At 36.7% G+C, this 15,154-nt stretch overlaps 1 protein-coding gene across 3 annotated transcripts in view; it reads right to left on the reverse strand.

Moving 5' to 3' along the window:
- Nucleotides 1-15,154, reverse strand: part of ATP8A1 (ATPase phospholipid transporting 8A1) — a 210,606-nt gene that overhangs the window by 158,696 nt on the left and 36,756 nt on the right. The window contains exons 7-9 of one of the 3 annotated variants that reach the window (XM_036257326.1): nt 5,458-5,531; nt 2,884-2,953; nt 842-969 (exon numbers count right to left, since the gene is read on the reverse strand). In XM_036257326.1, the coding sequence (XP_036113219.1) occupies nt 842-969; nt 2,884-2,953; nt 5,458-5,531 (272 nt within the window). Of the gene's footprint in view, nt 1-841; nt 970-2,883; nt 2,954-5,457; nt 5,532-8,562; nt 8,637-15,154 lie in introns of all 3 variants that reach the window. The other 2 variants (XM_036257318.1, XM_036257333.1) reach the window with 2 other exon arrangements.

Here is a 15,154-nt window from a genome sequence, read left to right on the forward strand (position 1 = left end):
TCAGCTCCTAATCGCCTTTGCTCAAATGTTGCCTTCTGAATGAGGCTTGCTGTCACCACCCTGACCAAAAGTGGCTCCTTCCCAAGGACTCCCAATCTTCCTTATCCTGGGCTATTTTCTAAAGCATTTAACACTTTCTAACATGGTATTTTCCTATGTATCACTTTATTGTTTGTCTGTTTGCCTTTTCCTCACTGCAAGAACATACGCTCACAAGGGCAGGCAGTTATTTGCTTTGTTCATTGATGCCCCCTGAGCCTGTAACTGGCCCAGCCTACTAGATGCGCAATGCATACCAGCTGAATGGATGAGGGGAGAAGCAGGAAGAAGACCAGGAGGGGGAGGGAAGGATCAGGGAGAAGGGCAGAAAACAGGTGACAGCTAAAGATGAATAGGATGATATCGTGAACTAGAAAACAGCATATGGAATCACACAGAGAAGACAAGAAATTGTCTAGTACAATGGACCCCTTGGGGATAGAGTTTGAACTCCCTGAGGCGTCGAGAGATTAAAGGACAGGCCCTAGAGCACAGTCTGCACAGTTAGGCATATAAGTAGTCTGGCCAAAACATAAGCCACTAAAATATGTTCCAGAAGCCTGGCATATCTCTGCAAACATCCAACTGCCAGGTTGGCAGGGACCCTAGGCAAGTCTTCAGCTGTACCTACTGGGTTAAGATCAGCATTTTTATAACAGGACTCTGGGTTCAAGTAATATAGAAGTGGTCAAGGAAAGGTTTTGAATGCTCAGACTTAGAGCACAAGAAAACATGTACCCAGGTTAGCAATACACCGTGACAAGGTGAATTCTGTGTTTTTCGGAAGACCGGTTTTACATACCCATGTTCATCAAGCCTTATGTTTCCAACAAAATCGTAGAGATGTCTGTTTGGACTTTCACATTCGACTCTGCCAGAAATTCTCATCAAACTGTCAATGTCTTTTATATCTGATGTTACTGGTAAGCCCTGTTTAGAAAAATGTAAACAAGAGTATATCAAATACATTGCATGTGGGAGGGAAGGGGTCATTCTGAATACATCCGGGCGTTTGAGCTAAGCGATCCCACTATTTTATAAGCAATGCTCCCCCTTATACAACAAACACTCTTTGTCAAATCATAATTAAGGGATACCTTCCTCACTACTTGAACTTAGGTTTTCAGCAAGAATAGGGCAGCTTTTGGAAAGTTCTAAAATATATTCGAGAGACTAGAAACTAATCCAAAAAGATATTTTAAAGTAAGTTCTTATAAAACTGTGTGTTTCCAAAGATAAATACAGCGTGCATCTGTCTGCTGAATTTCAGAAAGTGGCTGAAAAATGAGTAAATCTATGTTCAACCAGAGCAGCCTGTTCTTTTAGTTCATTGAGAAGGAAAACTCCAAAACAGTTCCTTCCTCTGGCCAACTACCACCGTCTAGAACTGACGAGGCCCCTGCTCCCTGGGGCACAGAACTCAGGTGCTCTGTGATGACCTGTTTTCCTTCCACCACACCCCAACCTCCCACGTGCCGTCCTCACCATTCACTTAGAACCCGGGAGAATACAGTCATGGGCCACTTAACAATGTTTCACTCAATGACTGGCGGCATCTATGACAGTGCTTCCATCAGATTATCATGGAGCTGAAAAATTCCTATGGCCCCCCGACACCATAGCTGTCTTAATGTCACAGTGCAACACCCTGCTCACATTTTTGAGGTGACGCTGGTGTAAACAAAACTACTTCGCTGCCAACTGTATAAAAGTACAGCACATAGTTATGTACAGTACATAATACTTGGCAATGATTAAGCTCCTTTTTTTTTTTTTTTTAATGTTTTCATTGATTTTTTAGAAAGAGAGGAAGGGAGAGAGAGAATGGAAACACTGATGTGAGACAGAAACATGGATCGGCTGCCTCCTGCCCGCCCCCTACTGGGGATCGAGCTTGCAACCAGGCATGTGTCCTGACCAGGTATCAAACCAGGACCTCTCAGTCCACAGGACGACACTCAATCCACTGAGCCACACCAGCCGGGCACATTTCTGGCTTATGAAATTACTATACTATACCTTTTTAAAATCATTATTTAGACTGTACTCTTTCTACTTACAAAAAAATAAAAGTTTGCTGCAGCAGTATGCCGTGTTACCCTGGCAGCAGCCACATGCAGTGTTTAACTCTCTCGACTGCATCATTTTCTTTTGTGCTTGACTTAATCTCATGTTCCTTTGTACAGTGACAGGCTGTATAGGCTTGTAGCCTGGAAGCAACAGGTGGAGCCATGTAGCCTCGGTGTGCAGAAGGCTGTGCCGTGTAGGCTTGTGTAAGTGTACTCTATGATGTTCGCACAATGACAAAATTGCCAAAGGATGCACTTCTCAGAACTATCCCTGTCTTTAAGCAATGCTCGACTGTACATTTTTTAAAGTCCCTTTTAAAACTTGAAAAATAACAGTTGCTTTCTGTTAGAGATGGTCTGAGAAGTAAGCAGCATGGAAATCCAAACTATTCCCTGAGATTAGTGAGACATTTAGAACAGCAATGGAAACTATGTCTTTTCATTATGCCAAAGCCAAATAATGTGGGCCAGGTGACTAGGAAAAATGAATGAACTAACACACATCAAAGCAGTTAGAAGTACTACTATTACTATTATCATCAGAGTGTTACATAAAATATTTAAAATATTACAAATAGGACTATATTTAATCAGGCAAGTAAATCTGAGTGTTCCATAATACGTAATGATACCAATGTATAAAACTTCTTCATAGAGGCTCAAGGAGAAAATACCGGCAATTGGATAGAATTAGGTCAACTCAAGATAGTAAGAAATAAAGCTACTGATACCCTGTAATATAACAGCAATTATCTAAACCCGTCTTAGATCTTACCTGTCTAATTTTGAGGTTTGTTTCACCATCTAAGTTGGATGTTTCAATGTAGCACATGGCCTGGGGCTCACTGTTGTTTGAAATTGAAAAGCAAAAAGATGTAATAGGGGAAGAAAAGCATAATAATAACAACTTATTTAATGCTCAGACTCACTAAACAAAGCTTTTGTTGCCCAGTTTCTTGCTGGTTTTCATTCTAAATGCAAAATGCTGTGAGGCAGAACCCATGCATGATGACTCATGGATCAGCCGTACAGTCAGAAGGACCCCAAAGCAATTTCCTGGCAGCAATCAGTAGAGACCTCAAGATACAATTGTCACATTATACTTAAATTGCTCATCCATATAGACACAACACAGACTGTATCTGAAATGTGAAGCCATTTTGTGTTCAGATTTATCTTTCGCTCAAAAATATCAAGTGAGATTCATGCTCATAGCCACATGTAAATTGGTTAAGAAAAGTGGTTGATTAGAAAATTCCAGTTTGTTGCTTCTAAAGACTTGCATTCACTACTCTTTCACAAAAGATGAATAGGATCCCAGGAACCATAATGTTTACAATTTAAGGCACTTTAAAAAGTGCACGACCAGATTTTGCAGTGAGAGTAGATATATACATTTCCCCCCCTTGCTTTTCTGCTCCTGTTCTATTTCTTTAAGTTGTTTCAGAGACTTCTGTAGCAGCAAAAGCTAACACAAGAACCAGCCAACTTGGCCACACTGCTCTTTGACACAGAAGACCCACGGGGTGGGTGTCTTAGTGAAATCTGGTGTGCAGCGGCTGGTGGAAGCACTCCGTGTCCTGCAGCTCTGTCCACAGGCACTAGCCTTGGACCATCTACCTCCTGCCCCTTCATATGCTAATTTTACTTGCGCAACAACCACAGACAGGTGAGTTTGCAGTCCACATGTATGAGCTGACTCTCAAATATAAGGAAAAGCATTCTGAAGTCATCAGACTTTTTAAGTACTCGGTTATATAACCATAATTAGCTAACATCCTGTCAGTACCTATGAATGGAATCTCCGAGAAGCATGTGCATTCAAAGTTGGGAAGAAAGAAATTTGTAAGTTACAATCATCTGAAATTTTCTAATCAACTTCCAATGTGTATTTGCAAAAAACAGAGTAGTCTACCAGAAATGGGCATGTAGCTTAATTTTGTGCCCTCAAGATTTGTGAAAATTATTACACCACACGGTTCTATTTTACAGATTCATTTAAAAGTAATTCTGCATGTTCTCATGTTCAATTTACTCTATGGGCTTTTCTTCTTAAATCCCATAAAAGCGGTACTTTTCCCAACTGTAGAAGTTTTTCAACATTTATATTTTCACTCTATCAATTATTCAGAGTTTTAGTTTTTATTACTGTCACAATAGTAATGTGGCTTTGGCAATCACTCTCAATTTGTGACTGACTTATGTATATGTTTGAAACAGAAACGGTTTATGAAATTATAAAGCACATCTTCTGAAAATCCAGAAGCACAATGACAAGCAGATGCTAAATGAACAATGCTGATTCCATATTTTGGCAGTAAACTGCATTAAAGTCTCACTTTATAAATCCAAGACCATTCTCATATTAAAATGAGAATAACATTCTAAGTTTATTTATATACATTTTTTCAAAAAGTGACTTTTCTAGGACTTTAAATGGCTAGGAAAGTAGAAAGTTAAATGCCTGGTTTCTACTTGAAATGGGGCAAATAAAATATGCATCCAAATTCAGGACATACTTAATCCCTAAGACAGCTGCTACTGAAGCGGTTCTTAACAGTGCTATGAAGAGGCAGCAAGATGTCTCAGATGAGGAACCATGCTAGATAATAAATATTTCAGCAAAGTATGATGACATCCAAAACACAAGCTACAGTCAAAGAAGCAAAGCAGGCTTTCTGATTAGTAAGTGGAAAAATGAAACGAGACGCGTGTCACAGTCTAGACAGTAGCAGACAGCTGAAATTCATCACAGGAACGTGCACTTTGTCACTCGTTACAAGTGGGATAAAAACTGATCCCAAAGCATGCGGCACAGAACGCACAACATCGAGCTTTGTGCAGGGGGTCCTCCATAAACCCTATACAAGCCCAAATTACAGTCATGATTGCTGAAGGGAGTCTCTAGAACTTATAGAAAATTTCAGATATAAAAAATAAGACAAATGTTTAAAATCTTAAACATTTCTCAATAACTTTGTTTCATGTAAAGCTTAACAATGTTCAGAATAACCTGGAGAGGTATTAAATGAAGCCTTAGTATTTAGGCATGTTGTTAAAAATGACTATATATTAATGTACTGGAAATTAAAATCTACCTTTACTGGCATGCCTCATAGGCTGCTACTGATAACAACAGGAGCTGAATCTGCCCACTTGAGGGATGAACATCATCCAACATTGCTTTCGTAAAAGGCCTTTAAAACATCTGTGAAATGTCCATCACCGAGAAGTATGAAACATTTGTGTTTGACAGGGAGAGTCACAGGACTCAGCCACCTTTGGGTATAACTGTCGTCTGGTGTAGGGTGAGGATCCACGTACACATCCTGTACGACTGTGTTCTAACCTGGAGGACAGGCTGATGAGATCTGCTGGGAGATGCTCCCCATTGGTCACTTTCACTATTTCCCCTACTGCCACCTACAGGTCCCAGTTCAAAATAATTAAAATGGAAAAATAAAATGAATAACAGAGAAAAACAAACAAACAAATGGACAAAGGAGACAGAAAGTTTGAAATTATTATAGAAAATAATACATGTTAATAAAATGTCTAATGCCAATTTTTTCAAAACTTATTTTGATCAGGTCTAAAGGTACAAGAAGACATGGAATATTTAAGGATTACTTATTTGCTTTGAAGCTCAATTTTTCATTTTTAATGTGAAAATTTTTTATTGTTTAAAGTTTAATCACAAGCACATCTTACCATATTAAACAAAAAGATATTTTACATAGAGCTATTTTATCGGAAAGATTTTCCTTTCTCTCATTCCTCACTCTAACGCCATCTACTCTATGTCCACTCCTAGCCTGGAAGAAAAGAAAAAATGGGTGGAAACGACTTTTTAGGAAACTATTTTGAAAGTCAAAGTATGCTATACTAGCTCTTTCTTTATACATACACTAAAAAATAACTTTATTAAAAATTTTCTGACTCCAAAACGTTTTCAAAGTTAATTGCATAAATAACTTATCAACTTTAATACACAGCTGTAAAGACATGGAATTTAGGATGTCAGAAGGCATAACTGCAACATTTTGAGTGATTTAATAATTAATTAAGTCTATGGAATGCATTCTTTTGGGAGGGTAATCTGTTGAATCTGAGATAAATTTTTCAAAGGTATAAAGCAGACATGCCAAGATCTGTTTGGATTTGAATTAATACTTTGAGTTATTTTATACTTTCTAAACTTATGTATCTCTCTAAGATAACATTTCAGTTTCTTCATTTCAAAATGAAAATCAATAAAACAGTGATTTTCAACCATGCTCATGCTTTAATTTCACACTGCCTTGAAGAAGATATACTATTAGTAATTAATAATTTAAAAATTTAGAAATTAAAATATTATAAACTGTTGTTTATTCTACTGCTAAATGATGGTCACCTAGAGGTGAAAATCGCCATGTCCTTACTCTGACAGCAGACAGTACTGTATAATAGAGATACTAGATCAGGAATTAAGTATTCCAACCTTGACCTGGTCATTAACTAAAGTTAAGTGGCTAAAAAAAAGACTCAAAGTCAAAATTCCTCTTTATGTAAAATGATGACAAAACTTCACCTACTTCTTAAGTCTAATGTAGGTTCAAAAGAGCCAAGTAAGGCAAAAACCCTTTTGAGGAAAAAAAAAAGAAGAAACTGAAAGGTGGTATTTTACCACTTGGACAGAAATAATCAGGTGAACTTTTAAAAAGTAATAATTTTTGGAGGAAGGTAATCACTGTGGATGCTATTTAAGATATAGAAACTATCCTGAATTACCAGTATTGAGAGCCACCAACAAATGTTTTTCATGTTTAGGAAATAAATCTGTATATATGCTCTAATGTTTAGGAAATACTGGGATTGGACAGAGGCAGCTGAAAAATATTTTGACAACTTTTAACTTAGAACGAAGTATAAAATCGGGGCAGTATAGTCAGTTATCTTCATATTTTTGAGTACACAAAATTTAAATACTGAAATTAATGGGTCAGCACATATGATTCTCACTATGATAATGTCTCTGATCATTTTAATCAGGAAATCATCAATACATTCTTAAATTGTTGAAATGTTTTGTCATTTTGAACTCAGTATTACAAACATGACATTCAGATGGTCAATCATCCACTACATTTCTCAAACTTTTATTAGCACATTGTTCTGTTTCTTGGCTAGGCATGCAAAAAACTTCATGAAATTCGATCAATTAACACAAAAAGGAGAATTGAGGAATATGAGAATCTGATCAAGCAATCCATCTTTCTCACTTTAAAGGATATGAAATCAAGGCCTAAGAGATTAAGTATTTTGTTCAAAATCACCAAACCAAGAAAGAAACCAGGTTTCCTGCCTCCTAAGCGGAGCTGTCTTGAACACCTGATACTATGCAGTACCTGAGACAAAGACAACCCCACCCCCACATGTGGACTGTTACTTTGTCTTCAGTTTTAGAAACCTACCCTGATAAAACTATAAGCAAAGGGAACTATAAACAGGAAGGTTGTGATAAGAGCTCCCAATCAAAAAATATGGAAATATAACTACCTATACTTACATCAACTACTTACAGACTTACTTCTGTAAATATCTGGATAACTTTTATGCTCATTTAAATTTCACTAATTTGTCATATTTCCAATCACTTTCAATAATGACCTGATTAAACAGATTTTGAAAAAAGGACACTGTCCATATTTATACGTGGATTTTACAAATAAAACTGTCCAAGGAAATGATGATAAACAACCTCTAAAATATTAAAAACATTTTCTCTTATTTCATATTAGAACTAGTTTTATAGTTTTTAAACCTAAAACTACTTGAAAGTCACATTCTTTAAAGGGTAACTGTGCCATATGTTCTGAATACTAATTCATGACTATCTTAAATATGAGTGAAACAAAATTTATCTAAATTCAGTAATGGAAAGAACTTTAAAAAAAGAGCAAAATGCTTTAATTATTTTTGTTGGAAGAGTATGGCATTTCAAAAGACATGATAACAAAAAAGAAATCATTCATTTTCTTGTACCAATGCACCACAAAGATCAAGACACTTTGGAGGGGTATACAAACGCACCATAAAGGAATTCATCGTGAACAGGGATTGCAAGATAAAATCAGCAGAACCCAATCCATGTATCATATAAAATAAATGACAGGAAATCATCCAAGAGTTAGTGGTCCATATAGTAGGGTCTGGACATATCCAAAGGAAAAGGAGACACTTAACTGTAATTATAACTTTTGAATTATGAAGTATAGTGCCTATCATTTATTTTATATGGCGAACATGAAAGAGTCCTTTAAGTCCAATCAATGTTTTAATGCTTAACTCAAAATCATTAGAGAGGTTTAAAATTCTTCGTTTATTCCTTATTTCCTTGGAGAAATCACAAGGTCAATGCAGGGTAGAGAAACATCCTCTACACTGTTTGAGCATCAGTAGGTATCTCTACCTTGATGAGAGAAGTACAGTGTCAGCAGGTATATACTCTTTGCCTTTTATTATAACTATATCTCCAACATTTACCTGAAAGAAAACTGGGAATTGGTTAATTATCTGCATTGAAAAATAGATACAAATATACAACCCACTGTATTTAAACATAAAATATACTAAAAATGGTTATTGGCAAATAAGAACCACTTAACTTCAAAATGGCACAAAATTATCTACAAGTGAGGCCAAGGATGGGCCATTTCTTAAAAAAAAAATGAACACTGTATTTTTATCAGCTATATAACATCTAAATAAAATAAATCTATTTATTTTATCCATTTAATTGACATCTTAACTTCTCTTATTCTCTCCCTATTACATAAAAATAAAAAGGAGGAATTTACCAAATGAAATCTTTACCCTGTTTAAAGTAGTCTCAATACAACTGGAAAAACTATCATTCATATATATATGTGTGTGTGTGTGTGTGTATGTGTGTGTGTGTGTATGTGTGTGTGTGTATACATATATATATTATATATATCATTATATATACATACACTTTATTCCTTATGATGACCTTATGGAATAGGCATTAATTATAAATCTTAATTTAGAGAGGAGGAAAACGGGTCTTAGTTTTAAGTTATTTGCCCAAGATCACAGTGGGATGAAGAGCTCAGACTCAGTCCCACATCCGCCTGCCTGCAAAGCCTGATTTTGCATAAGTCAATAGTGAAACTGTCACTGTATTTTAAATTTAAAAATCTAGCTTAATCTCTTTCTCATTTTACTATCTGTTAGTGTTTTTTGTGAGCATGGACTGAAGACACATTAAAGATATACTATGTCAGAAACTGTCAGAAGTCATTTAAGCGACAGGTCTGTCACAGAGCATTTGGCAAACAACACAACTCCAACTCCTTACTCTGCTGGCCACGCCCATTAGATCGCGAAAGGTGCCCTCTCCTAGTGGCCAAAGTTTCAATTCTTAATTAAAAGAAGAAAAGCCTTCTTTAAAAATTATAGCCCCCCCTCTCCCTTTTTTGGTCAAAGCTTTTTTGTTCTTTCCTCTCCCCCCTTTTCCTTGAATCCTAAAACAACACTTCACTAAGGGGAAGGCGAGAATGGTATTCGCAGGGGAACCACAATGAGAAATGACTGCCCTGGCAGGTTTTGCTCAGTGGTTAGAGCGTCGGTCCGGGGACCAATGAGTAGCAGGTTCGATTCTGGTCAAGGGCACATACCTCGATTGAAGTTCGTCCCTGGCCCTGGTTGGGGTCATGCTGGAGGCAATCAGTTGGATGTGTCCCTCTCACATCATGTTTCCCTCTCTCTCTCCCTCCCTCCCACTCTATCTGAAGACAAATAGGAAAGAAAAAGAAAAAGAAAGAAAGAAATGGTTGCAGGGACAGCCCACTATGGTGCTTTCTATTCTGGGGGAGGAGCAGGTGAGGACAGAGTACAGGTGGGGCCTTCTGACCTAGAGCAGGTATGCTGACTATCCAGGTCTGGAAGCTCTGGATGCTTTGATTCAACAAGATGCATGACAGCTGAAATGTGGATTATCTGAAATTGCCAAACTGCCAGGGACCAGGGAATCCAAAACCCCTCCCTCAAAAAAGGGCAAACTGGGAAAATAAAAAACCCAGCAAAGATAAGTGTAAACTGGTCTCTACAGTAATGTGTGGGGATAACATGCTGGAAGCTCCCACTGAAAGCATGGCTCTTAGAGAGAACCCAGGTTACCGTTTAATTGTTCTTTAATCACTATCTGTGTGCTCATGTGTACCCTCCAGTTGGACTTCTGCTTCGAAAAGCAGGCTCATGTGTATCTATGTTATAGTGTCAGAGTCTAACAGATTTAGGAAAATTTATAATTAATTACACTGCTTTCCAACACTTTTATTCATGGTAAGACAAAGAAAGGCTTGTGGTTATTTAACTGATGAATAAAAGAAAATATTAGCACCTGATAGAGTATCACGCGGTTGCCTCGGTGGCCTGGGAAAACCACGGGCCCAATAAGTGCTAAGGGTCCTCACGGGAAAGCAGGGAACGGACTCCCTCCGAAGGGTGCCTCTGTTTTAGATCACTTTCTCGAACACATGCAAGCACCTCTTTTTCTTTCTGGGATCTGAGCTCCTGAGGAGGTATTCCCCCTTCCAGCCTGGTGTGTGCAGACGAGGAACAGACAGAGGGAAAATGTCAAGATGCCAAAAATTCTTTGGCCACATGTTCTCACTGGGGGAATATCATGACAAAGCAGTTTTAGTCCCCAAAACACTGCAGTTCTGGAAATATTTAGGGCTTTAGGCCCTAGTGTGACAATTGAGGATTATGTAAAAGGGTAACCTTATCAAAATAAAACAGACTGATTTAAAATCTGTCTTTGTCCAACTGTATGCTTCAATACATTTGTTTTTACTAGGAAATTTTTAGAGATATACATTCTTAATTCAAAGAAATACATTTCATGGTGGGAACTTCATGCTCTAGCAGCTTTATAGAGTGACCTGTACACTTGTCTACAGTCGACAGTTCCATGTGTCTCTACAAAGACAGAAAAATGTTGACTCTAAGATTCCACCTGCAACTCTCTCAAAAACCTGTGAACAGTCTCAGCTGCAGACTGGTCTTTGAAGAACTGGTCTTTGTGGTAAGGGCAACACAGACAGATGTTTACATTTCAAGAGTGAAGATGCAATGCCTTGCATAGGGCTTTATAATTGCAATACTTTAAAAAAAACCCAGAGACTGGCAACTTAACTTTGAGAAAAGGCTTCAGGGCAGCTAACTGGGGAGATGTCTGTTAATGTTGGGGAGCTAAAGTCTGCCCACCTGTGAATGACTGGATGTACACTGGACAAATGTGTAGGTCATTTGAGAACCATCAAAAAGCAACCACAGTAGCCACACATTTAGAAAGGCAGAGAAAGGAAGAACCCTTAACTAAAGCTGATTTACACGAAGGTCTCTTTTATTACCTTGGTGTGTGAATCTAATTCTCAGGTTTGGCTTATTGATTTTATTTTTCATTGCACAAAATATTACATAAGCTACAGAAAAGACTTACCCCATAATCTGGCTAACCCAACAAGCAAGCCTGCTATCATGCCTGAACACCTAGTGTTTAATGAACCATTTTTACCCAGTCAGCATGTTAGTGCACACAGCTCTGTTCATCCATGATTATATTTTATGACACAGGAACACTCATATGTCTTGCTTGCTGTTGTGAGCTCACTGCCTGGCACATACACTTAATACATATTTGTTGAATGAATGGTATAAAATTTTTCTGTGTTGGCACAGTAGTATTTAAAATTATAGCTTTTACTTGTCACAAAATATATCAGAGTGTAGAATGTCATAATTTGTTTATAAAATTCCCAATTGCTGGGTATAGACGTATTCTAACTTTTCACTATTAGAAATAATGCTACCATACGCATTTTTGTACATATACAGGTTTTTCCCTACTTTGTGATTATTTTCTTGAGATAAATTCCCAGAATTCTCTTTTTATGATTCTTAATATGAAGAGCCAAACTGCTAATCCACAATAACATGTCAATAAAATACTTCATAAAAATTAAAAATTATGACGTACAAGGGAGCTTGTTTTTATTTATTGAATAGATAGCAAATGAAACTTCAACATTATTTAAATATGTAATTTTTATTATTAGGTTGAATATTATACTGAATCTGATTGTTTATTATAGTACTTCTTGCTTACTGCCAACATTTATTTCCTATTTATATAACAATGATTTTAATCTTTGTCATATTTGGTAAAAATATTTTCCATATTCGGTCGGAATTTATTTTAGCATAGGTTGTGATTTAGATATAAATTGTGTTATTTCTTAAACTGCTAATCTGTGACCCTAAATAGTTTATCATATAATCCTTTTAATGGTGATTTTTGCCTTCTTTATCAAATACTAAGTGGGCTTTATTTCAGGGCATTCTATTTCCTTCTATTGCACACTGTACTACTCTATTTTACTTCATTAATGTCTATTTTTGGAACAGATCTACATTACTTTAATAACTTTTGCTTTCTATTTCATAAGTTAGTCCTTCCACACTGTTCTTCGTTTTTCCAAAATATTTTTCTATTTTCTTTTTTTTATTTTTTTATCCTCACCCGAGGATATTTTTCCATTTTTTGTTCAGATAGAGTGGGAGGGAGAGAGAGGAAGGGAGAGAGAGAGTGAAAAACATCGACGTGAAAGGGACACATCGAGTGGCTGCCACCCGCAAGACCAACCAGGGCCGGGGACAAACTGCAACGGAAGTACGTGCCCTTAGCGGGAACCGAACCTGGGTCTCTCCGGACCGCAGGCCGAAGCTCTAACCGCTGAGCCAAACCGGCCAGGGATTTTTCTATTTTCTTAACTGTTTATTTTTTAAAGTAAGATGAAAAATGTAGTCAGCTCTTAAGGCAAAAAACATTTTTTTTCCCTGGGATTATATTACACAAACACTTTGAAACAATTGCTATTTTTAGTCGTTTTAGGAATATGACACATTTGTACATTTATGTGAATCTCTAATACCTAAAATCTTGTTGTATTCTTTACCAAGGTCATATACATATTTTAAGTTTATTTGTAAGCATCTCACATGCCATAGGGAATAAGATCTTTTGTTGACTCTATTTTTCAAACTCGATATTATCAGCAAAAGAATGCTGTTAGTTTTTGAATACTTATCTTGAAATCATCATTGAACCCAAATTTTTAATTCTAATTAGTTAAATGTCTAATTCTAATGAGTAAGTAACATCAGCTCACTTTGGCTGAATGACTTCTGGCAACACTAACCCTGCTCTGCCTCTCGAAGTGGGACGCCAGGTGAGCTGCGGAACAGCTAGCTCTCCAAGAGGACCGAAAATGTTACCGTGATGGGTAACTCTGGCTGGTAATTTAATTGTTTTTGTCTGTGAAAAATTTAAAAAGTCTCGGCCAGTGTGGCTCAGTGGTGGTGCATCGACCTATGCACCGAGAGGTCACAGGTTCGATTCCCAGTTAGGGGACGTGCCCAGGTTGTGAACCAAATCCCCAGTGGGGGGCATGCAGGAGGTGGCCAACTGATGTTCTCTCTCATCAATGTTTCTATCTCTCTCTCCCTCCCTCTCACTTCCTCTCTCTCTAAAATCAATAAAGAAAAAAAAATGTTTTTAAATTGAAAAAGTAAAAATTGAAAAGTTACAATAATCCCGGTAGATTAGCACAATCTTGAAATAATGCCTTAAGGAAAATAAGTCATTTTAAGAGGTTAATGTTAAGACTGAAGTAGTAGATGGTTATCGCCTACTTGACAACTATTTCTTTTCTGAATAAGCACTCTAGGTGAGAAAGTAAGAAACTGACCTATCAATTTGTTAGGACATTTACTTAAGTTAACTACACTGACAACCCTAGGGAAGGAAATATATTTATAATAAAATTCAATTAATCATACTTGATTATATTCTACCTGTCTTCTTTCTAAAATGTTTATATCCACAAATGCCAGGCAGAAGGACACACTTTTTTGAAACATTATTTTGAACTTTGTGTTTTTTTTTTTTTAATATTGCTTATCACAGAAATAAAACACAATCAGGGTATTTTCCTCTTTGTTACTTTTATGTTAGATCAAATGGAGAGAGTGATGAGCTTTCAAATATCCAGAAAGGGAGATGTCAATCAATATTCTAGCCATGGATTTAAAATAACAATAATGCAATTAATTCAGAGGGAATCCTGTTCTGGGCAGGATACAAGGTGAACATCACAAGGTAGACTCAAGGGCATGGCCTTCGACCTACTGGGAAACACTGAAGTACCAATAAACTGGCTGTGGGCAATAGCTCTGCTGCCCTGGCCAGCTCAGGAAACAAGTCCCCTGGGGAGAGGGCCTCACAGCCAAAAAGCCTTTTACTACGTTACAAAGGTTATTCATCTGTGGCTGGCTAGAGGCTAAATGTTCTTCCCGAACTGAGGGAGAACTAACAATTGCTTACCTTTTAAAACTGAGGTCTGAAGAGCATGTGAAAATTTGGACTATACTTGTTAAATTATATTTTAACTCACTAAAGACCATGTTACAAGTCTTGTGAGCAAATTAACTTCTTGATATTATGGAACTGATTTCCAGATCATTAAAATATTATACAGGAAGACCTTTTTTGTTTCTTAAAGAATTCGCAGTACCCAAATGTGATTAGTCACAATATATAAATTTGAAGTAAAATATACAAATGTGAAATATCAGAATTTTAATTTTTATTTTTACTTGGACAGTAGATGATTAAAGCAAAAATTAAAACACAAAAACAGTTTATGGTTAAATGATATCTGTGAAAACAGTACCCAAAGTATACCATAAAAGAATCAAAAAGTTTTAAATAAATATTACTTCTCAAGAAAATAGTCTTTCTAGCACATGGCAGAAATATTAAATGGAAGTGACTAACTGAAGACTCCATGTATGCTTACTACATTAACTATTAAATAGCTTTCATATCAGTAGAATTCTTGACATTTGTTTATATTATACATAAAAACTACATCACTAGAATAAACCTCTATGCATTTCTTCTCTCAGAACAA

The sequence above is a fragment of the Molossus molossus genome, unplaced genomic scaffold, assembly GCF_014108415.1.
Source record: "Molossus molossus isolate mMolMol1 unplaced genomic scaffold, mMolMol1.p scaffold_m16_p_1, whole genome shotgun sequence".
NCBI lineage: Eukaryota > Metazoa > Chordata > Mammalia > Chiroptera > Molossidae > Molossus > Molossus molossus.